Source organism: Amia ocellicauda, chromosome 9, assembly GCF_036373705.1.
Source record: "Amia ocellicauda isolate fAmiCal2 chromosome 9, fAmiCal2.hap1, whole genome shotgun sequence".
In the NCBI taxonomy this organism is placed as follows: Eukaryota; Metazoa; Chordata; class Actinopteri; order Amiiformes; family Amiidae; genus Amia; species Amia ocellicauda.
In genome coordinates, this window is record NC_089858.1 from 19,832,391 (window position 1) to 19,858,748 (window position 26,358).

Here is a 26,358-nt window from a genome sequence, read left to right on the forward strand (position 1 = left end):
TGTCAATCTGCAACTCCTAACTCATATTTGACAAAAATGCAGACACTGATCAATCAAGTCAATCCTGTTCTCCTAGTCTACTGTAAGCATGTGATTATTTTTTGTCAAAGATCAGAATGCTCTAGTTTTTATAATCACTGCACCTTTCAAATATGACACTATCCTTGAGTACCAAGACTAATTCCTTATCTTTTCTGGAAAAAAATATCCTACCTTTGTTGGCATTTCCTTGGGAGGTACAGAAATCACTTACACAGTCACATGCCATTGTCTGATTCAAAGCTGTTGCCTGGATAGTTACCTATGTAGACTCTTAAAGCTCTTCTGTAGTAAAATTCCTTAAGCATAAAACAGATCCTAGTAATAAAGTACATTCCAATAACAAGTTCAGGAAATATTATTTGTCTGCATAATATACTATAACAAAACACTGCATTGCAGGTGCAGTTATGAATGCTAGCTTTTTTATACTTATTATGTTAACTGAAACAGAAAGAGGTTGGTGTGTAGTTTTTAAAACACTACACAGTAAAAAGCTTCCAAATATAATAATTTTCCTTCAAAAAACTAAACAAAAAACAATATGCTACGAATAATATAGAGAGCAGAACATGCAGACATCTAAGTTTATAACTGATATTTTTCATACCATAGTACACACACATCTAACAAAGTAACAGTGGTAAAACATACCAACCTTTTTCTCCTTTAACAAGAATAATTATTTCCAATTCCAAATACAAACTGATGTATCACGCCAACATGTCAGACACGGACACACAGACAGACAAACGCACAGTAGATAATAGGAAAATATTTGCCAATACTGAAATAACACTAGACTGTGTCTGACTTTAACAGGTTTTGGAATTAACAATACATTACCTCAAGGGCATAGCACTACTGTTAGGAACACCATAACTTGTAATATTAGCTGTCATAGTCTGGGCCAGTTATGTGTTACAAAGACAGTTCTGTACCCCTCCAGCAAGTTTCTTGTATAGCACTTAACAGAGAAGTCAGAGAGAAGAGCAAAAGATACATCATTTATATTGCTCATCTTTCACAGTGTTATAACAAGTGCTTCAACAACAACAAGGAAGAAAAGTGCTCTGTTGAACACTGATCTTTCACTACACTCCTGCATTGGATTTTAACTGTGGTACCTGCCGGTGTCAATTGCTGAAGCAAGCACATATAATATTGAAAAGATAAACACACACATGGGATGTCACGAGTCAAGTTAAAGCTTGGTGACGACTATAAGAACAATGTAATTAGAGAACTTGATTATTTAAATTAGGCACCATTCTTTGAATACCGTTTTTTTTTTCATGTTTTCCTAAAAATATAGGTTTCAATTTATAATTTGTTTCTTACTTAAAAATCAGAATGCCCCACAATGTAAAAAATCAATTTCCCTACAGTTTTCCAGCTGGGGGTTAGAATTTGCAAGATCCAAAACCAAGGCAAGACAAAGGTACTCTTACAGAGGTGCTGTACTGTTAAAAGAAAGGTTTCACCCAAAGATATGTGCCTGAACAGATTTCCAACAAAGATAAGGTTTACTCCAATGTCTTTCTGTCTTTAAGACTCTACTGAAATGATTCCAGGTGTAGGGTAGATGCTGAAGCAGGCATTGTGATCTATTGCATTTCAAACCTGTTTTGAGTCCTTAGAAAAATTTAACCTACAATATTAGTACCAGTTCAGCACTGGGGTTGTGCTGAATTGAAAAATGATTTGGTTAGGCATCAGCTGACAATCCATCTGAAAACAGCCAAGCTGCACATATTAAGAGCATTTCACTCATTAACTTCAAATGTATTTTAAGTGTGGTCCTAAAATGATGTAATTCGATGCAAATTTCTTTGCATTGAAGTATGCATAAGCGAAAATGATCAATTAGGATGTTCAGAGGATCCAGTCAAATGTTCCTGCTATCATTCTGTACAGAGTTCATACTTTTAATTCCAAACTATTGCGTCTAATGTTGCCATATTATGTTATTGTGGCTAATGGACAATGTCTCATAAGCTACCTATGATTAGCATAAGATATGTGAAACCGTATTCTGTATTAAATATTGAGTTTATTTAATTAAACAAATATTCCACCAAATGAATTCAATCAAATGTCTCTAAACCCACTGGCATATTACCTCTGTGTAATGATGTACACATATAAAAAAGTAATAATTTTGCTAACACAAATAACCACATCATTTGAATACATACTGTTTTTATTACAAGTACAGTTCAGTAGTTACAAAAAAAAGCATCCAATGGACTTGCACTGCTATGAGTATACAGAAAACAAAAGTTAAAGGTCACAAGACAATTTTGAATGTGGAATGCGCTTTCGTCTGTCTATTAATAATTAGACACAAATGTAACCCTCCCTTGGTGCACAACTTCTTGTAAGGGCAGGCTTGAGGAGAGAGGGGTGAGGGCTGTGGGGGGTTCTGTGACATGCATTTGAAACACATGGCACTAAAGGGGGGTTATAACCCCCTTACCACGTCAGTTAAACTTTTACATCCGCCTCTGAAATTGAAATGTACTACACAGAAGATGGGGAGTGTAATTCCATTTCTCTTGAGCTAACAGCCTCTCACATAATGTGATTATATGCTTAAGCCTTTCTCTTTTTCAGAAATCCTCAGTATGTGATTTGCTAACGGGTGTCACTTTATTTTGGCAGAACTGTAAATAACTGATGGAGTGTTTTCAGAAAGGCAAATTAATGTCCTTTCTTTTTTTCTCTTTTTAAATTGCTTTGCATATTAATCAGAACTCAGTATTAAGTTTTCAATTTGAAGGCTCAATAGGAAATCATGTACTAGCACAGACAGTATACTGTACAAGGTGATCAAATTTGCATTAGAGACACTTATTTATTTATTTACTAAATAATAACTTTCAAAGCAGTGTAATACTTAAATTCAATATGTAAATAACTACATAATTCATGAACTGCAGAGAACTGGCAGGGATCACAAGTAACAAAGACACATCTTACAATGTCAATGAACACACAAACACATACCTTTATTTGTTTTGGTGCACCAGATATGTTATGATACTATCACAGTGCAAAATACTGTCGGAAAAAGAAAAACCTTTCTATGCTAAATGTGTTTATATATATTTATATATATAGGTATAGTTTTGCAGCACATGAAAAGATTGTCAATCTTTTTTAATGTAGAAGGCAAAGTACAGTACTGTAAAAAATAATTCATTCTACAGACTACATCTAAAACAGCTAGCTTTGTAGATGCAACAGTGTATGACTGTATCTAAGGCTAGACAATAATTTTATTTCTTGCTTTTAAACTAGTAAATACATCAAATCATTTTTAGTAGTCAGATAGTTTGTTGTTGTTTTTATTTTAACATTTACCTGTGGCAGTATTTTAAAAACATTAGCAACACTATAGTCCTTGAACTTAACAAGATGTAAAAAAGAAAGAAAGAAAGAAAGATAGAAAGAAAAAAACAAGCCCAGTTGATTCAAGGATTCTATATTTCTATCTTCTATTATGGGCAGGATTATGTAAACTAGGTATAACTGTCACCTCAGCTTTTTGCTTTTCACATTCACAATGTTTTTTTTTTCCTTTGTTTTTTTTTTACATTTAGCTCGTTAAGAATCTACAGTTCTACATTTGAACAAACAATGAACAATATTAACAGTTACCAGTACTACATTAATCTAATTCCTGTTATTAGACTTTCTTTTGTAAGAAGAAAGACAGTAATTGTGTACTATTCACCAGTATGAACATTCTATTCTGTTTTTCTCATTTGTCCACAAAGAAACAGGATGCAACAATATTTTTTTTCTCTTTTGAATTCACATTTTGTATGAATGTCATTGACCTAGGCAATAGTGACGCACTGTGGTAATGAATACACAATGTACATACCCTATTCACTACTCTTCCTTAAATAATGCACCATAATCCCATTTTGTAAACTAGAGCGTCAACTAATAAAATGTAAAATACATGGTTTGGAAAGAATACCGTAGACAGGCTTAGTAAGTTGCAAAGGATTGTTTAAACTTTCCAAAAGTGTGCTTAGTTGCCAATGCACGTTCCATTTTTAAAAATACACTGTCCCGTGCACTTTAAGACACAACTCTTGAATATTGCATCAGGCTGTTATTTAACAAGCTTATGATTTAAAGTATCAGAATGGGGTAATTGTCTGATACAATTCGACTAATGTGACCAAAAAAACTATTTTTTTTAGAAAATAGCCTTCTTTCATTTTTCATTATGTTTGTTGTTAGATCACAGATTTGGGGCAACATTATAGCCATAATATCCAGTGATACAATTACTGTATGAGAGAGAAGGAGTCTGTCTGACACAAAAAGTGACAAAAGTAAAAGTAGGTTTCAGAGAGGGTCCCTGCAGCTGAAACTACCTTCAAGGAATGTAAACAAACTGAACAATCAATTAGCAATTTGTTTTTTCTTTAGCTGACAAAAGGATTAAACTACAGGAGAATGGAAGAAACAGATAAGAAAAAGTCATACGTTACTATCAACCTGTAGATGACTGAGGGACAATGAAGCTCTATGTCCAACAATGGTTACATTTTGACAGGTTTCTGCAAATTCCATCCAGAGAAGAAGCTGCTTCAGTTAAACAGGGTTTCTTCTTTGTTCAGTTTTAAAAGTCTTAGTTCATTCCTTCATGACATGGATTTTTTTTTTTTCTCCAGCTGAACAGCACACGGCGAGCGGCTACTTCTCTTCCGTTTTTCATTAGTCTTTGTTAAGGGGATCCTCCTGCATTTCACTCAGAACAGCTAGGTTACATTCCTGGGGTAGATCGTTAGGCAGTTCCTCCTCTCTTAACCATTGACGAACTATAGTTTAAAGAAAAAATGGAGATTAAACCTAATTCCTTCTGGGTTCAATCAATCTGACATGAGCATCAGACAGACACTAAGACACAATTTACTATACTTTTTGTTCCAGTGCAGTGATGTACTGTATATATTGTTAGAAATTTACATATTTAAATTTGGTTAAGCTATATAAAAAACATGTTTTTACAGCTATCAAAACATAGTGAACAATTGAAGCTGTTTATTTCCAGCTCTAAGCCTTGCATTTTGCACTGGAAGAGAAAAGTGTAGTAGAATATATATATATATATATATATATATATATATATATATATATATATATATATATATATACGTTGTTTTCATTTTAAAATATTATAATGCATTTAATGTATGTTTGTCTAACAGTAACTAACTGTTCAAATATGAAGTTTGTTGTTAGGGCACATTTATTATGCAGAAAAATAAAACAACAAAACCAAACCAAACCAAACAAAAAACACGCATAAACACTTATGCCAATGAGAAATAACCAATGACATAATTTTCAGCCTCTTTTTCCAAGCAAGTTTGTTTGCTAAAGTGTAAATCAGTTTCTGAAATAATGAAGCTGTAATATATTTGGTAAAGGATAAATGTCTAACTTACATTACCTAAATAGTAAAAACACCTAATTTTCATTTCTGCTTAGTGACAAAAAATATTGCAATAATATTGACCATGTTTCACTCTACAGTTTAATTCCTTAAACAACTCCTGTAAAATGATTTGGCAGTAAAGTACATAAAATGTATTTGCATGTCATGTTCTTCATAAAATGATTTTATGAAACTGACAAAGCTAAATTAAAACATGCATTTATTTCAATATGGTCTTGTAAAAATTGTATATTGAAATTAAATAGAGGAGCCAACTTGCAACTGAAATGTAGTAAAGAGGGGGGAAAAAATTATAATTGTGATTTTCCAAATTGTAATAAACCTGTCATGTAGCAAACATCAGACAATTCAGAAAAAAATACAAAGGTCTATGATTTTATAGCACAACAATCTGATTAAAAGTCAACATGTATAACTTTAAAACTAGTCCAAATTAAGTAAACACACCCAATTATTTTCAGATGAAAAAAGAAAAAGCAATTGATGTATAAAGAATCAACATCGTATAAAGCAGAAACATTCAAAAATCTACATTGTGACAATTATGTAAACATTTAAGATTAAGGACGAACATTGTGAATTCGTAGTGCCATTATATAAAGTGCATTATATATATATTCTTATCAGATACAATAATGTGCTTCCAGTATTTTCGAATAAAAAAATTCACTTTGTATGAAATAATAGAAATACAATACAGGTGGACACTAGGTGGTGCAACAAGCTTCAGTGACTGAAATCACAGTTAGGATTAAAGGGAAGCAGTTAAAACACAGTGAAGCTAATTAAGCAAAAGATAAAGATATGCATACATCCAAAGTGTGTGCCGTTTCATGTATCATTGATTTTGCACACAACATCTTTGTGAATGCCTGTGTGTTATAAAAGTTATAATTAAGGACTTTTTTTTTTTTTTTTCAAATGAGTATGTATGTATTCCTTATTAAATACATATTAATGTGTTAAATGTTATCATGCAAAAGTGGGGTGCAGTGTTACAAAGGTCCTGAAGCATCACAGCACACTCCTTTCAAATGTCTTTTAAAGAAATTTAAAATAACAAGTTACAGATTAAACCACATATTTGTTTTTCACTGATCATTAACTAAGCCACCTGGAATGTTATTATTTCGATCCTGCTTCTCTTCTCCCCTAACAACTGCCACTGCGATCGAGAGACTTCTGAGTTAACTTTATAGTTTTTTTATTTTGTATTTGCATATTGAGCATATGTATCTCCTAAAGTTCCAAGGACTGCGTTAGTATGCTACAGATGTATTGCATTTTGATTGCACTGATTGCTTTTTTAAATGTTATAAATTCTGGTATACTATTTCAATTAGTTTGAAAATAAGTTTAATGGCATATAAATGTGTATAATGCTGTGGTACAGCTAGCCAGCTGATGTAATTAAAACAATTTTCCTTAGAACACTGTATTTCAAAAATGTTTCAAGAACCCTTCTGTTTAATTTTTCTTTCTTTCTATTTTTCTTTCTCTCTTTCTTCTTTACATCTGATTCTCACAGAATTAAAAAAGGAATACCACCAGGAAAATAGCCTAGCATTACAAAACCATAAACAATTAAAATAGACTTACATTAATTAGAAGAATGACAAATTATCCAAATATATACATGCTTTTAGATGTTAACAGTGATAATGATATACTGTATAAGGTACAGATTTCCATATGTTTCCCCAAATATGGGTCTGGCTGTTGGAGTTCAGTTCCTAAACCTTTTGTAACTAGCACATGTCAAGTACATTACTGAGCTGGCTATTTACACAACCGTTATACAAGGCCATGATTGTAAATGTTTGGTCAAATGCATACATTGTTTGAAGAATTGTTTGTTTAAAGGTATTCTATTTATTGATACATTTTCAACAATACACACATGCACAGAAGACTATAAACTACAATATATATCATATATATATATATATATATATATGATATAAATGTATATAAATAAAGGTTTTGAGCTCCCTCTACTGGCTTCTAGTGAATCCACCAAGCTATTCTAGTCACCGTGCTGTTCCTATTTAAGGATATGAATTATAAACTTCTAGTTAGTGTAAAAGTGGTTGTGATCCATCAAGTTGCAGAAAAAACAATATAAATAACCTGTTCTGAAGAGATTATATCAAATCTGCTTCATACATATAAGTCTATTTGCTGATTTTGCTTTAAATAAATTATAAATTCTGGTGGAGAACAAAATCTCTTAAAAATAAAATTTTAATTCTATCCTCATATTAATAATGCTTTTGTCTAACTCACTAGACACTGTCTACTTGTCTTCAAACACCACTGCACTTCGTTAAATCACACCCAAAAGTTTGTATTAAACTATTTAGGCATAAATGAACAAATGCAGTATTTCATATTATTGGTTATGTCCCTATCAAAATATAATGATTCATTCTACCTACACAACACAAAACATAATTCATTTGAAGTAATCTTATAAATCACACCTCTTGGGACCTCACTGGGGGTTTTAAGTTACATATTATGATAACTGATTTAAGGTTACTGGAAGGAAAAAGGAAAACTGAAAGCAAAACCCCCAACCCACAGAGGTAGAAAGCAAAACAAAAGACTACTTTTTTAGACTATGAAGACACAGTGCATTTGCCACCTTTACGTGTGATAGAGAATAAACCATCATTCACTCTGTCTTTGAGGGCTTTGTTCTTTAACAGGCATCCGGGACTATGAAGGCAAAAAAAAAAAAAAAAAAAGAAAAAGTGTTGTTTTTGGAAAGGTAATATGTATTGTACATCTAGTATCTATAAATATGTAAATATGAACAGTACACATTGCCTGAGCATAGGGAAGTGCACTTAGAAATATTTTTAGAAGGTTTTAATGAATACAGGATGTTTATGAATACCATAGCTCCGATTCACAAAGACTGGAAGAATTTCCCTCAAAGCAGAATTCACAAAAGCCAGATTGCTGACTGTTTCTGTTGAAATTCACAACATAATGTGTGTTGTGGTTTATGCTGAAATTTCTTGTAAATTGCAGAAAATCTTATTGAAGTGTATGGAAAGACCTACAACCGCAAAGTGTGGTGGAAAATTGTATTGGTGCTTCCCTAGGGTGGTCTACATGTGCCACAAAGATTTTTAAAGGTTTATAGTACTGGAAATAATAGCTGAAGGTAAATCTTACAAATGGAGTATGAATAACACCGAAAAGTAACTGTAATAAAGTTAGTCATTCAGAAGTTTTTATCTTAATTTGTCTGCTCAAACCTATAATACCTGTTACAGGACTGAAAGCAATGAAAAATATATTTAGCATAATGTCAGTATTATATTTATACCTGGGAAATGGAAATTGTTTGGAAAAAAAAATCTTGCCACATTATAGATGAGTAAAAGAGATTTTATAGGAATAAAGGCTGCTTTGGGCCTGATATATAACTGGCAAACAGACTACCATACTTAATACATTGAAAGACGTATTTTAAACAATGTTGGCTGAAAAAGTTACAAGAAGAGAGGGGCATCTCCTTTACAATATACCTTTAAAAACAAACAAACAAAAAATACATGCAAGTAGAATGAAGACAGCTTTTCTGTATGCTTTATTTATAAAAAAATAAAATATGAAATTGATTGCATACAGGTGCACCTCACTTGGAACTGAATTAAAACTTTGCTCTGTGGGGATATGTCTTTTAAAGAGACAACAATGTATATTTCCATTCCTGATGTCTGTGTTTATGATGGAGAGATCAAAATATTTCAATGGTATGTATTTAAACACTGCTCAAAGAGAAGAGAACATTAAGAGAATATTAGCAAAACATCCCAAACTTTGCATTTTCTTGTATATACAATCAGAGAGCCTCCTTTGAACTCAAAGCCAAACAGGTTCAATTTGTTGTTGAGCTTGACCTTCCAACCTTGACACAGCCCTGCCTACACAGAGGAGGAGGGTGGCAGCTCTCATATGCCTGTGCCCTCTGCTACAAGAAGTTACTTCAATCATTCTTTTAGAGTTGCTAATGAATAGTTCATCTCTTTTGCCAAGCCCCGCCTCGTCTCCTCTTAAACCTTTACTCATTATTTGTTCAGTCTTTTTCCCACAGCCTAGACAGCCTGTCATGACAGCTTAAATAAAACACTGCATTAATGGTAGGAAATGGCATTCGATTTCCATTTGATCTCCTAATAATTTCTGCTGAAATGATAATTAGTACAAGCTGTATAAAAATAAAAGCTGGATAAAATACATTTCAGTCACCACAAGGTATTATCTGTGCCGATATATTCAGAACCAACAAATACATTTTTAAAATATCCCCCCATCTGTTGGCGACTGCAGTTCACAATTCTTTTCAGCTGACATAATCCAGATTGATTCGTTCAGCAGATAAAATTCAGGCCACTTCTGCCCTTTATAGGAGGAACATAATACCAGTCTTTATTCAGTAACAATGTAACATAATGGGATTGGAATGTGCAAAATGACTGCATCTTAAATTACTGTGACACACAAGGGCCCAACACAAGCTGTGGTTTAATGTAAAAAATCATTAAGCACAGATTACTAAAGTGCTCCTGCATTAACAAGGTCAAACCAAGGCTGTTTAAAGATTTAAAAAAGGCAGAGATTTTGATTGCACAAGTGTGTGATGTGCTTTTATTTTATTTACAGATATTTTAAACACGTTGTGTCCTGTTTCTTCACAACAACAACACTACAGAGTTTGTACTACAGTATAACAATTAGAAATGTTCAAATCAACACAAGGTCTCTCAGCCCATCAGTACTTGTTTGGATTCCAATAATTCATTTTACAATATTCTTAAAGTGCACTGTACTGTATTCATACAATACAGACAATGTCAAATACGCCTTATTTTTTGTAGCATTTACTCGATCAACAAGATTTATGGGATGACTGGGGGGATGTGCAAGCATTCTTAGATGTACAAAGTTTTGAGTTTACTAAAATATGATTTGAAGCCATATTCAAAAGCCCTTGCAAGCATGTCTTGTATTAATTGTCGGTATTAATCTTATAGTCCTCTATTCCCCAAAGTATGCCTTATTATTCACACATGCATTTCACAACTATCTAGTTACTAATTTTGTAACACATCAGCTTGCAGTGGGATGTGGTGCTTGACAATGCTGAAAGTCTGTCAACCTTGGATATTATTTCCTCAGTGAAAACAATACTGTCAGTTTAGAATAATATGAGAGGCAGTAGAATGGGTCTTTCATCCCTTACTGGAATGTGTCACAGCAGAAGTAAGATTTAATAAAACTAAAGAAACAAGGTAGTGTAGACACATTTTTGACAAAGTGTTTTCTACAGTGAATAAAGAACCAATGTTTGAATTTTGCACTGGAATGCGCTTTTATGGGTTTATGATTGGAGTTAAAATAAATAAATCCTCATCATATCATAGGAGTGAAAACAGGCTGTAGAAGTACTGGGCATACCATCAGCAAAGAAGACTCGATGATTTTACACAGCCTTCAGAGCTACAATCACAAAAACTATAGGTGCTATAACAGGTCTGTGTCTGATCAAATAATACATTGACAGTAATACTTACAAATAGATCATATTTGTAATAAATTGTAATCGTATTCAGTTAGAAACACGCATTCATATGAAGGAATTGCCAGACGAAAGCTTAAAGAAGAGTCCAAGTGATACATGAAGTTAGTAAAATAATACAACAATCATATTTGTAATTTGATTATATAAACTTCTGCTGTTTCTCATCTGTTGATCTTTCCAGATGAAAGCTTTTTCAGTTCAGTTAGCAAGAGAAGATGGAAAATCATCAGCACCTGGTTATATTTTAAATGTACTTTCACTTGCTTCCTCAACTCTCCAATGATTCAAAGTTCCTAGTATAACATCTGCTACTTACAGTTACTGGATCTCAATTAAGATAACACTATTCTCAGTCAACTTTTCATACCACTGACAAAAATATGTAACCACAAACTACAAATTGTAAAGCATATTTCATATTTGTTTATACATTACAGAGGAGGAGAGACAAAGATAACTTGGTGTGGATGTGAGTATCCTGTGACGTACTGAAGTAAAATAAAATACATTTTAAAAGGGGAAGAATTAGCATTCCTGATAAAAAAAAAAAGGCAAAAAGTGGTATGATTATGTAAATTAAAACAGGATTTCCGCTTACTGGATGCATTTCTATCCCATTCTAATTTAAAATCTCCTATTAAAATGTTCTCTTGGGAGTCCAAGGGTTGCTTAACAGGATAATTATGATAGACAAAGCTTCTAGGTTCATTTTACTGTAAAGCGAATGGCTGAAACACAGGAGGCTTGCCGGCCAAATGTGCCACATTTTTTCATTCTCCTTAGGAGATCATTTTACTAAGCTGTAGTTGCATTTATGTGTGCATATATATTTATAAATAGATACATAGATACAGATAGGTAGACATATATATTTGTTTTTAAAATAAAATACATATACATTATACACCAATAAAGCTTCCCATTACATTAAAAATGATTTTTTTAATTCCTCAAATCAAACTGAAATTCTGTGAGACTCATTGTTTGCAAAAAGAACCTAAAACCACAATATACATAGCCAATAAAAAATTTGACAAAAAGGACACCCTGTTCTCTACTAAGGAAAAAGAGAAACAAAGAAAAAAATGTACACAGCAATCTTGATTACCAATGCTGTGATTAGGTTTGGCATTTATTAAATAAAGGATCTGTGACATCCATAGGGAATCGAGTCAGAACAAATACGATGTTTATAGAGCACTGCACCACAACAACCAGTTTCTATACTGTGGAGTTAATGGTCTTTGTGATGGAAAAAAAATAATCCCACTGGGTTTGTTTTTAACTTTAATTTATGGCTTTTGTGTCAGAGAATACATTTGGAATTATATCACACATTACTCAATCCTGAAAATATGCAGTGAAGGGAAGGGAGCACAAATGGCAGCCACTTCAGTAGTAATGCTACTTATCGAGATTAAGCATACTGATTTAACAGACACCTGGGATAAACTCTGACATGACATTTCACTTTATCCGATGCTGGTGTGATGCACGTTTCATGTTGGGCCTCGCAGTGAGATGACAAGTGCTGTTGTCCAGCGACAAAAGCACATGACAGGGAGGTGTCACAGACACACAGTGCAGATGTATTATCGCTCTCCTACTTAGACAGGAATGACATCCCTTGAATCTCAAGAGACAATGCTGCAGACTCGCTAACCTTATTGTGCCAGCTGCACACTCAACAATATTGACAGAGTCAACCATTTCTTGTACATCAGCGGAAGAAAAACATACCCCCAGAACCCAGATACAGCACATTACATTTGAGTTTGTAAAACAATAAAATACATGGAATGGAAAAGCTGGTTGTCAAATGTGAGTCAAAAAGAACTAGTGTTACGCTTACTGTGTTAAATGTAAAGTCTGCAGTTAAAAAAAAAATTCATGCATATATGTTTGTTGATTTATTGAGCATGTATGCATGCTGTATTGTGTACATAGTTGTCTTTTATGTGTATTACGTCATTATGAATGGCAGACTATCCATGAATAATTACATTTAATAATTAAAGAGGGAAGGACTGATAATGTATCTTATATTGTATTGAAAAACTACAGCACAACGAATGTACATAACTTTCTACATTATAGTAAATAACAAGGATGTGATCTATGCAAGTCATTATTTAAGATACAAACATTATGCATTTTTGTAAAATGTACAATTATATGTGAATGTATGCATATTTGTGTACATATGTAGGTATGTAGGTATGTATGTATGTATTTATGTATGTGTATCTGTATTAGACTTTGTTGATGAATGATACATCAAAGTCTTTACATTTAAGGGCAAACAAGGTTAGTTCTCCTTTAACTAGGCAATTGTACAATGAAAAAAAACTGTTCTATGAGACCAAGATTATATCTGAGTTGACAGAGTTGACAGGTTTTAAAAATATATATTATGCATCTTGATCTGAATGGAAAAACAGCTTTTTAATAACCTCTAAATCAAAGTTTACTTCAAACCTGTAAAACGTGATTAGCGTTCTCTTTTTCACAAGCAGGTTGTCTTTGAAAGGGAACTATGTAGAATGAAAGCTGGCTGGGATGGAGGTAGCAGTATGTACATTTACATTAAAGGCATACTTTTTTGCAACATTAGTGGCATTCTCATTTAAAAATGGTGGTAAGGTATTTTATCTATTACTTATTTATAACAATCTGTATAAGCCTGGATGCAAGTTATAGTAAGCACTTGTTACACTGCCTGGAGGGGAGGCAACAATTAGACCTAGGACCCCCAGAGATTTATTTTCTCCTGTAAGAGTCTGTCATCCTATAGGAGTTTTTTTTTTTTCTCCTCCGTTCCTAATGGTTTACTTTCACATTTTCTGTATTGTTCTTTTAATCTTTGAAGCACTCTGTCTGTGGCAACCTTGCAAAGGGCACTTTACCAAATAAAAATTATTGATTGATGGATGCTATATTTCAAGACTCAGGTGAGGTGTTTTGTATGCTCTACTACAGAGAACTCATATATTTAAAAGTCCTGATGAATGTACTGTACATGATTAATTCACTGTGTTGGGAAGAACACACACAGGATTTTGAGAAACTATTGTACAGATTCAAGGTTTATTTTAATTTAATACATTTTGAATATTAAAATAAATTGATATTTGTATCTGCAATGTTTGTTTTGTCTGGTTCAAAAAGTAACTACAATACCTATGGCATTCCTTGTTTTAAAAGGGTGGGCAGATCTGGGCATATAATTAAAGGGTTAAGGAAAGGATTGGAAACAGTTTTGAAATTGTAAAAAGTAAAGGGTGTCACTGTTTGCACTATTAATGACAGAATCAAAATCATATATATGAGAAAAAAAACTATGAAACTCAGTCACATCCTGTAGTGTTTGTACATGGATGTATATAAATAAGTCCTTGAAAAATCAAGTGAGTATATTTTCAACTCCTACAGCTACTTTACAGCAAAAGTAGAAAACTAGAACTAAATGATTCAGTTCATTATACATACAATTTAACACAGTTGCAGCAATTATGTGGTTGCACTTTTATATTACACTTTTTATATATATTTGTTAGGCATGCCCAATAATAACATTCATTTTGGTTAAACTCTATGTATTTCTAGTCTGTGAAACTTCTGTTATATGAACAATTATACTTTTCTAATATAAAACAGTGAAATATACCTGGGATTATAAGCCATTGACAAATAACCTTGCTGATAGATGTGAACTAGATTTTGTTCAAAGCACTCAGACAGCCTCAAAAGAGATTAGCAGTTCTTATCAGGTCAATGATGTCACTGGGGAAATGTGTTTAAAGTCACATTGATTTATTGAAAGATTTCCCAATAAGAAGACATTTTCAACTTTGCGCTGAGAGTGTACTGTGAAACCAGACAGCATCTTCGGTGTGCTGAGCTGCAAACACTGTGGAAGAAATGCATTTACAAAATAAATTGGAGATTTTGTTTGATGGGTGAGATAACAGCCTTCTCTCTGTGCAATTCGGACTACCACATGCTGTTCAGTCTGCTGAAAACAGCGATTGTCGAGCGCTGTGACACACAAAATTGACAAGAACGTATAATAAAGGTCCTTTGTTCCCCTGAGTGAAAGTGCACAGTATTAATTTTACACTATTACCTTCTAAAAAGTAATTATAAAACTTTAAAGAAAAAGTCTGTGGGAACAGTCGGGCTCATGCAGACTGAGGCTGAATGGCCTAATTTGGAGGAAATGGATAATAGAAGAGTCCTGGTATGTCACTCTGCACTTCTGTCAGCAAAAGATCGTTAACCCCTTGCACTTCATCACCATCGCTAACAATACTGTTTCCGTGCAGCAGCATCTGCAGACTGTCCAGGAATGAATCCAATGAATCCTCTGAAATAGGACTCTTGGGCCTAGCTTAGTAAAAATTTTATTTTTTACAGTCTCAGATTTATCAGCCTTTACAATACTGACGTTATATATATATATATATATATATATATATCACTCACCTAAAGGATTATTAGGAACACCATACTAATACTGTGTTTGACCCCCTTTCGCCTTCAGAACTGCCTTAATTCTACGTGGCATTGATTCAACAAGGTGCTGAAAGCATTCTTTAGAAATGTTGGCAAATATTGATAGGATAGCATCTTGCAGTTGATGGAGATTTGTGGGATGCACATCCAGGGCACGAAGCTCCCGTTCCACCACATCCCAAAGATGCTCTATTGGGTTGAGATCTGGTGACTGTGGGGGCCAGTTTAGTACAGTGAACTCATTGTCATGTTCAAGAAACCAATTTGAAATGATTCGACCTTTGTGACATGGTGCATTATCCTGCTGGAAGTAGCCATCAGAGGATGGGTACATGGTGGTCATAAAGGGATGGACATGGTCAGAAACAATGCTCAGGTAGGCCGTGGCATTTAAACGATGCCCAATTGGCACTAAGGGGCCTAAAGTGTGCCAAGAAAACATCCCCCACACCATTACACCACCACCACCAGCCTGCACAGTGGTAACAAGGCATGATGGATCCATGTTCTCATTCTGTTTACGCCAAATTCTGACTCTACCATCTGAATGTCTCAACAGAAATCGAGACTCATCAGACCAGGCAACATTTTTCCAGTCTTCAACTGTCCAATTTTGGTGAGCTTGTGCAAATTGTAGCCTCTTTTTCCTATTTGTAGTGGAGATGAGTGGTACCCGGTGGGGTCTTCTGCTGTTGTAGCCCATCCGCCTCAAGGTTGTACGTGTTGTGGCTTCACAAATGCTTTGCTGCATACCTCGGTTGTAACGAGTGGTTATTTCAGTCAAAGTTGCTCTTCTATCAGCTTGAATCAGTCGGCCCATTCTCCTCTGACCTCTAGCATCAACAAGGCATTTTCGCCCACAGGACTGCCGCATACTGGATGTTTTTCCTTTTTCACACCATTCTTTGTAAACCCTAGAAATGGTTGTGCGTGAAAATCCCAGTAACTGAGCAGATTGTGAAATACTCAGACCGGTCCGTCTGGCACCAACAACCATGCCACGCTCAAAATTGCTTAAATCACCTTTCTTTCCCATTCAGACATTCAGTTTGGAGTTCAGGAGATTGTCTTGACCAGGACCACACCCCTAAATGCATTGAAGCAACTGCCATGTGATTGGTTGGTTAGATAATTGCATTAATGAGAAATTGAACAGGTGTTCCTAATAATCCTTTAGGTGAGTGTATATATATATATATATATATATATATATACACCTGAAAGAAAGGATACGTGTGATATACAGTAGGCTCAAATGTTGCACATAAAGATGACAGTTAAGAAATAGGCAAAGTTTAATCAGTTTATTCATTTTGGATTTTTACATGAATGCAGCTTTCAGTTCTCAATTGGGGGCATCGTTTGACATCTAATAACAAAAATGATTTAGAAGTGATCGTCTGTTTTCAAGGTGTTTTGTAAGTTCATTTCAACACTAAGACAGAATTGACGCTAGGCTGAGGTACATATGGGAAGAAAACAATGTATTGTTCTGAAAGAAACAAAGGCTTTTGTAAAGTTGTTTATAATTGTATAATATGCAAAGATAAATAGTTTTCTGCAGATCAACAGATACTAGGTAGATAATACAATTCCATAGAAAGAAAAAATAATTGTTTTATGTCTTTCTTGCAGAAAAAAACAACCACAACAGACCTCCTCCGCACACTTAATTTAGAAAGTGAACGACAGGCAACAGTTCAAGGTGAGATTGACCAAAAAAAGAGCTGCAGGCTTTTCAGTATAATGGTCTTATCATGCTCCTAAAATGACATTCTGCATTTCATTATATTCTTAAGTAGGGAAGCAATGCCCTTCTTAATACCATGTGTTGCATGCAGATTAGGAGACAGTCATAAAAATATATATTTGTTATAGATCTGGGAAACCACTATCAGTCAGAAATAACTTTTACTAATTCTGTAGAAACCTCAAATCATTAAGTAGTGAAACACAATACTCTGCTGAATAAACACTGTCTTTACATCAAAGGATGTCAATAAAAACATGGACCAAACATTAAGGTTCAGGTAAAAAACATACTTGAGGAATGTAAGCAAAATTCTAAGGTAAAAACTGCTCTTTCAATCTATCATCAAACGCTATTTGTGTGTGTCCTAGTAAGAAACTAATACGAATATGCTACAGGACAGCCGCATGACATAAGTAAATAGAGTTTTGAACAAAAACCTATTTGCTGTTGTGCCACTTGTAGCACTGTTATAAATACATATGTTTTTAATAAAAATATGTGGTAATATATTTTATTCCTTATGCAAAGCCACAACATGCTTACATGTGTGTGGGTGACATCACTGTGTGTTCTTCAATAACCAGCATATAAAAACATGGCCATTTCTAAACAGATGACCACTGACAGTCAGGAGATACTTCTGGACTCACACTTGTTCTTACAGCTGATAGAACACCAGTTAAACTTAATGGTTAAAAAATATATATATTTGGTGAAAAATAGTAAAGCATTTTCATTTCTGTATTTGAAAACAGTTACCAATATTTCAACAGGGGGTCGAATTTGCTCTGGAAACTTCAAAGCTTTGAAATTATATTACAATATTATATTTCTCTATGACTAACAGTCATATTGACACATTGATCCGTTTTTATCAAACCTAAATCCTAAATACTTTTCTGAGAATTTAAACCCAATACATTTGTAAGGGTCCGATAAACTCCAACTGGTATTACAGAAAGCCTACTACATTTTCAAGAATGTTGCTTGCATGGAAATGATCAATGTATCATTTATTTATGATTGTTTAGGATGTAATTCAACATAAAATGTGGTCTGCAGGATATCACCTAAAATCTAGTGTGTGGCTTTAATTTTCCCTGCTTTTTCAGAATAACCTCTAGGTGGTGCTACTCTTGTATGTGTTTGGATTTTTACAAGACAATAAAAACATTAATTTGCTATGAAATCATTTTTGACGTAAATGTAAAATGGTGCCCATTCGAACTCAGTAATGAAGCATGGTGCATTTCTACAGCTCCTAATTTGACTAGTTAAATGACTCCATTACGTGTCTAACAGACAGAGGCGAATAATTTCTGGTCAGTTGATGCTCACTTACCCGCATCATTTTGCTCTGAAAAATAAAGTCCCACATCTACTTTTCTTTTGTCTTGCCATTTTTAACCCTCTAATTACTCACAGCAAAAAAAGGGGGGTGATATTAACATGAATTTCAGCTGCATAGGCTGTTGTTCAATTACACAACGAAGGAATTAATAAATGAGAGAATTAATGAAGGTTGGATGGACGACTGAATGATAAATAAATAAATAAATGAACAAACACAAAAACAAACAAACATTTCTCCAATATATCTCAGTGTTTCATAAATGTGTGTATTCATAACCTTGTTAAGACTTGGATTTTAGCTTTAAAAAAATAAATGATTAAAGGATATTCAATTATTTAAAATCCTGCTGTCTATCAGTGTAATTTAACACATGTAGAATGCAAGATGCTTTCTCTTCAAACTACAGTTGGACATCTGCTTAAAAAAAGAGCACCCTGTGCATGTGCAACTGATAATGATTAATTAATTAACAAAACAGAATGTTTTTTTGTTTTTTTTTATAAAATAAAATCTGCCCTGAAGGACAGCAACACAAACAACTAGTTTTGGCTAGTCACTATTAGACAAATTTCTCTGAAAAGCTCTGAATATTCTGTACTGTATATGAGACGTACTGCATTGATTACCTATCAAAACGGAACAAAATATATATAAATCCATATCTTAAACAACTGAGAGAGTTTTCTCTAAGTTTGTAAAGCTATCAGACATCAAGTATCTGTTAAGAGCCCTGATAAATCTTGTTGAAGCTAATATAGCTTACCAGGGGCCGGATTAAATCAAAACTTTGACCTACCCGCTAATAGCAAACTACAAACTTGTTCATCATAGCAGTTACATTTATGATTAGAAGAAAGTGGCATCTTACTAAAAATAAAGCCGTAACTGAGTACAATTCTGTAGTTTTGTATTAGCGCGTGGGTCAAAGTTTTGATTTAATCCGGCATATTGTTTCCTTTTTTCCGTTACTTTATGTTTCTTAAATAATAATTCAGAAGTACTTTCATGTAAACTCCCAGTGTGTGTGCATTACATAATGTGGTGATGGTAGTAAGGTGATGGATTTAAAAGTACATTCAGGGACAGTATAGGGTGATATGCAAATTATACACTGCCAAGGAACCAGAGTAATCCTTACCTGGGCGGATCATCTGTGCTGTTTATAGAAACTCAGGACAGAAACTGTTACTTGTGTTTAATTGTGCTCAACACTATGTTACTTTTGTGGAAGACACTCAAAATTCCAATACTACACTACTATACTCTGAAATGAAACCATTTCCCCTTTCAAATTTAATCATACATGTCTGTATCGCTACCTGATAAGGTTATGTGAAAGGAAAAAAAAAAAAAAAACAATATTCAAGCTTTATGAAATTATAGAGTAGAATACATTGCTTGAGATGAAGCATGCAATTAATTATTGCATTTCAATCAATGTGAGGGAGTTTATATAATGAAACAATGGATTAATGGAAAAAACATCAGCTAAAGAGAAGCTCTGGATATTTCTGAAGCATCACAGAATGCAATACATGGTAAAATGGCACTATAGGTTAACCTATGCCATGTAGCCCTGGGGCAGGATATCACTTCATATAATGTGAACAGCTGCACACATGGTATATGACAAGACAGTGGCAATGTGTAAGTATACTAGCTGCAAATGGTTTACTATGCAACACAGCCTGTAATAATTATGTATTCAGATCTTAGGGAACTAGAATATCACAGTAATTTAGACAATACAAGAGAAAACTGTTTTTACAAATGATAATTCTACCCAGAATGTAAAATGTATTATATTAGTAATGGTGTGCAATTGCAACATTCATGCTTTTTCTGTTTATAAAGACTAGAAATAGTAGCAGTCTTATCTGAGCAAAAGGCAGACTCAGTCAGGGTACTGCTGCTAAAGGTATGAACAGTGTATTTTCCTGTCCATGGAGTAGACACTGTTGAGCAATTACTTTAATTCTTTCCACATATACCCACAGTTTTTACCACCGTTTTGACTGTTGAATATTCTGAACACGATAGATCAAATATTCCATTTGAGTTTTAAGTCTTCTTTTCTACATAGGATATGATTGGAACTGACTGTAAGGCTGGGTTTGAAGTCTTAACTGACAGTTTTACTTTGATATTCCTACTCCTGGTATATCACCAAAGACATACAAAAACGGTTAGATGAACAAAAGCATCTGTAGAGTGGTCAGGGCCAGCGGCATCTTGAGAATATAGCTTTTGAAGTTTTTTGGGGGGGTCTTGGCACTTTTTAAAATTCTGCTTCTGGTAGTACCTATGCACTATACACTAGATGGTGCTGGTTCTGAGCACAGTGTAAGCTATGACACCACAGCAAGTCTAGACATTTAATTATATATATAGGAGCACCCCCCATATTTATTTATACCCTTGGTGAAGTGTAACTAAAAGTTGATTTTGCAAACAAATACAGGTGTACTTGAATAAATAAAAAACTAAAGGACTGTATGACTATGCATATCGTATGAATCAGTAGCATATCTATCAAGAACAGTTACATATATTTCTAAGCCCACAATGTTCAATGTATTCATATCTTGTCAATCAGTATTTTGGGAATCCTCCATTGACTGTGAGAAAATTGAAGACGTGTTCGCTGTAGCATTTTAATAACTTCTCTGGGGGCCTATTTGACCACACCTCCGTGCAGAACCTTCAGCTCATCTAGGTTGTGCATCTTGCACGTATCAATTCACCAAAAAGCAGCAGAATTATTTACTTTTACAATAATTTTAATTGGAAACATATTTTGTGGTAGGTAGGATGAAACACACATTCAAGTTTTCGGACACCCACACCAGCAGAATTTCTGGCACAAAAATAGTTAATCGTGGGTTGAGAAGAACGTCATCCCAACTGTACAGTGTGGAAGTGGATCTGTTTTTTGTGTTGGGCTTGGTTTTCATCCTCCAGTCCTGGTGCCATTATTAGAACTGAGGAACGGATGGATTCCAACTATACCAGGGCATTTTAGCTATAAACCTGACTCCCCCTCCCTGTACAGAAGCTCAAGCTTGGTTTCACATGGACAGCATGATAACAGTTTGAAGCACACACCTTAGTCTATGACAAAACGGTTGAGTGAAGACAAAAACATTGTTCTTGCTTGGCCATCACAATCTCCAAGTGTCAATCCAATAAAGCTCCACGAGTGCAAGCTGCACAACCTGGGGGAGCTGCAAAGGTTGTGCATGGAGGAACTGAGGAGCTGATAAGGTGAATTAATGGGGGGAGCACCTGACTTGCTACATTGCAACAACTGGCTTCCCCCCTCGATTAAACAGGAAGTGACTGGCTTCCTGATGTGGAGAGACAAGAGGAGAACCTGGGAGTTGGGGTGAGTGAGTGAAAGAGAAGAGCAAATAGCATTGACTTAAATTACGGTAAAGAACTTGGAACATGAACTTGGGAAGGCTTTGGACTATGGATTTGGACTGGTTGCTGTGTTGTATTGTGTTCTTGTTTATCATCAGTTGTATGTTTAGAGAGAGACACATTTTAGGTTCAACTATGGGTTAGGTTTTGATTTGGTTTCTGTATGTCTGTTTTGATCAGCACCAAGCACCGTGAATTAAAAAATACGCACTTCATTCACATCAAGCTTTATAATACTGAACTTAATATTTAGCAAAATTAAGAATAAATTATGCATTTTTACATATAGAACCACATAGCTTGACTTTGATACAAATAATAATAATAGTCCGGGAATATAATTTAATATATGTTTAAAATCAAGGCTGTACTATACATAAGGCTCAGCAATCGAAGATACACATTAATATTTAATAAAATAAATATATTTGTAATAAATAACCTCATCAATATGAAGTGAAAGAGTTAACATGCATTTTTAATGCCCCTGCATAAACAGATTTTGTTGCTGCTTAAAATGGGCTCAAAATTAAAGCATATCATTTTACACATATTGCATGCATATTACAGAGGCACAGCTGTTTGTGTCCTGCTCTTAAGAGCCATATGATTAAGTTATGGGATATCAGATAAGATTTAAGCCTCTTCACCACTGCGCTCCTTTAGAAGGAATGGTTGCTTTTTACTGGTAAGTTATTAAATGGTGAAATGACATTATTTTATAAGTGTATGTGTAATTATTATCACACACCTGTGGCTCATACTGTTTTGGTGGGGGGGAAGATGTCCTTTGAAAATAAAGGATTCTAATTTTGAATGCGGAGGCTCTCAATCACACATAGCATTTCATTTGCATGTGTCTTCTGCACAGATATTTCATTGTAAAAATACATGATTTTCAGGATATCAAAGGCAAGAATTTAAAAGATATTTTGCAAATCCACTGTCCTTAAAACATTAAAATCCAAATTACAATCTAATAATGAAAACATGTATTATTTGTATAGTGTGTTTGTGTGTGTGTGCATTAATTTATTTTTAATTTGGGAGTGACAAGGGGTTGATTTCTTGTAAACTGATTTATAGCCATGTGCAACATTTCAAAAATACATGTCAATGGATTGTAGTAGTATTTTGTTCCCTTTGTAACTCAGCAACTTTAAATATATGAGATCATAAACTACTATTTCTAAAGTGCTCGTAAAAGAAACATAAAAATACTCATGAATGTGCACAGATTAATAAGTGTGGATTATTTGTGTGGATGGTTTTATACACCAGCATGTTCACTTACATTTTTAATGAATGTAAAATGATCTGTGTGTTTAAATGGTTTTGAACTTGCATGGTTAATAAACATACATAGAACACATACATCCACTAAGTCTTCAAAATCTGAACGGTGAAAGCAAAAAGTAAATGTAACTGTTAGTGAACTATGAAGTGGACCTAGAAGTAAATGTATGCTATACTGACAGCCCCACAAACATGATATTTAATACTGTGTTAAAAGCTAAGAAATAACAATACCTTTTAAGGGGGTGAAATTATTTCCCATTTACTCTTGATCCAAAAAAATGACTCATCATGTAGCAATTGTTTACCTTTTGACATTGAGGATAATTCTACTCAGCTAGTTTATACCAAAATATTTACTGTATGCATCTCTTTCATGACAAAACGTGCTGGTTTTAAAGGCAGAGACAAACCTAAAATGTCAATGTATCCCATCTATGGTGTGTTTTGCTACTGTGTTAGGACTGGTCAATAAAAAAAAGAAAAGCTGTGGTATGTTTTGTTTTTTCTTCCTTCCTTTGTTATCTGTTCGTATACGGTACCGAGTATTCAAACATAGCTTTGTTGTTAGTGACTTCTATAAATATACTCATTTTTGTGTGGCACACTTGAATGGCACTCAAATTAGAATCTAATCATGTCAAGGTTTTTCTTGCTGTTTTTTTTTTCTGTGGATATAAACGGATGAAAATAGCTGCATTTTTGTGTAATGTTTAATAAAAAACAGATGGTTGCAGATGTAAGGCCATACTGCGATGACATGAGTTTAATATTTTAGAGTGGTCTAGCTGTAAATGTAGGAGCAGCTGTTTCCTCATGTTATAAATTTTAAGTTTTAAGGCATGATTGACAACTATTGGATTTACTGTAAATTACAGGAATGAATATAAATGTAATGAAATGACTGGGCTTGACATAGCTCAACACTGAATATATTCATCTTTATCTAAATGTACACCTTCTTTCTTAACCTCAGTCTATTTACACTGGAACTAGCTATTTATCTCTCTGTGCAATAATATTTAAGAGTTTGCATAAATATTTTATATTGATGTAGGTTGAAAGGCAGGGATCAAGTTGTATTCCTATATGTTTGTTTAGCTGCTATCCATTTAATTTTAATGTCAAAACAGAATATAGATCCCATGACACCTACAGTAGAGGCGATTGTCATCAATTCATATCTTGGCATTTAACCACCTGCTTCAAATGCAAGTATTTGAAATGCAAATAAACTGCATATGCCCAGACAAATTAAAAAACATGGAGAGTAAACACTTTTGAAGTCATAACTTTTACCATTTTACATCAGGGACTTGTACTGTCAAATTTTCAATTTCTTGAAAAGGCAATGCCCGACAGATAATACTTTTCTGAAGGAAGCTGCATAATACTAACTGATTTTTTATTTATTTTATATGCGTTCATTTTTTTTTCTTTTTTTTACACCAAGTTTTTTTTTTTCTTTTCACTTTAGAGCCTTGGATTTATTGTTTTTTTCTGAGGCCAAACAAAAGATTTAATTTTCCACATTTTCGTTTCCATTGCTATTGTTAGCTGTATTTCAATAACCATACATCATGTTTAACACGGAACCTGGTGAATTTGGTATTTATCTATTATTGTTGTATATTTTTTCAATATCCATTGTCCTTAGGCTGAAGCTCTGGGGTGTTTGTGAGTTGTACTGGATGTATTTCCTGCAATTAAGATCAACTGAACCTAAAAACGTAACTTTGTTATTCCGGTTTGTCCAACACTGCTGGGTTACAGATTTGATGACTTCTACAGCCTGATGACATTACAGTAGACAGCTTTTTAATGAATGAAGCGCATCATTTTTCATAAAGTGTCTATTTAGACATGATTATGTTCCAGTAACTGAATGAACAGACTGTTTACTTTTTCCCCTCTTTATAAAAAAAAAAAATAGGCAAAAAGGCAGCAGTTAATACATTAAATACAACATTTCCATTTTCTAATAAGACAAATGTCTGTGAACAATACTATGGCTAATAGTATTCAATCAAATTTATGGGCAAAGTTTTATGAAATTAGATATTTATTTTAAATGCAAATCCATTCCCCAAAAAAAGTATTTGTTCTCCTACCTTTGATAAAGTTGCTGAATGTTACTTTTCAAGTTAACAAGCAGGTTTTGTTTTGTTAAAAAAAAAAAAAAAAATGCTGAATGCAAAACAGATTCATTAGTGTTAAAAGCTCCCATCATGTGCCACACCTTGTAGTTTATTGATTTGCTTAAATTACAGGCTGACATGATTAAGACATGGCAATACCAGTAGGTTTCTCATGAAATGATTGTCTCTCCCGATGACAATGAAATAAGAGCATATGCAAAAAATTGCTGTGCTGTTATTGTGATTGTTCTCGGGCCTGTCAACAAAAGAAGACAAGGGCTTGACAAGGTGTTATCTAATTGTGTTTTTAAAACCGATGACACTTGTCTTCTAATATGTTTCTTAATGCAATTAAACATCCTAAAAAAGGGGGGGAAAGAGACTACCTGCAGTGTGCCTGCATAGCAAAAAACATCATAAGAACATCAAAAGCACTGGAAATTGTCTAAAAAATGACAACAACAATAAAAGTCCGGTAATTATACAGTTATTTTGTCAACGTAATAGACATCTCTGCTGTAAATTTGGCCCCAATACAATTAATCCATTTTAGGAATATTTTCCTTCCTTTCCAAGGACTACCAAATCTTTAGCTTAATGATCAAACTGTCCATTGTAAAAATTAAATCAACCCTGCAGAAAGGGTCACTGATTAAAATTAAATAAATAAATAAAAATAAATTGAGTTGCAGCATCTCCCATCTGATGGCCAGCTTGCCCACGAAACAGAATCACTTTGTTTGCCAAATACTTCCA

At 33.9% G+C, this 26,358-nt stretch overlaps 1 protein-coding gene across 3 annotated transcripts in view; it reads right to left on the reverse strand.

The window, feature by feature from the left end:
* znf536 (zinc finger protein 536) overlaps positions 1-26,358 on the reverse strand; it is a 161,431-nt gene that overhangs the window by 9,677 nt on the left and 125,396 nt on the right. Inside the window, exon 6 of one of the 3 annotated variants that reach the window (XM_066713681.1) lies at positions 2,222-4,883. The exons of the other annotated variants lie outside the window; for them this stretch is intronic. Within the exon in view, the coding sequence (XP_066569778.1) occupies positions 4,780-4,883 (104 nt within the window). The 3' untranslated portion in view covers positions 2,222-4,779. Of the gene's footprint in view, positions 1-2,221; positions 4,884-26,358 lie in introns of those variants that run through there. 3 annotated transcript variants of the gene reach the window in all.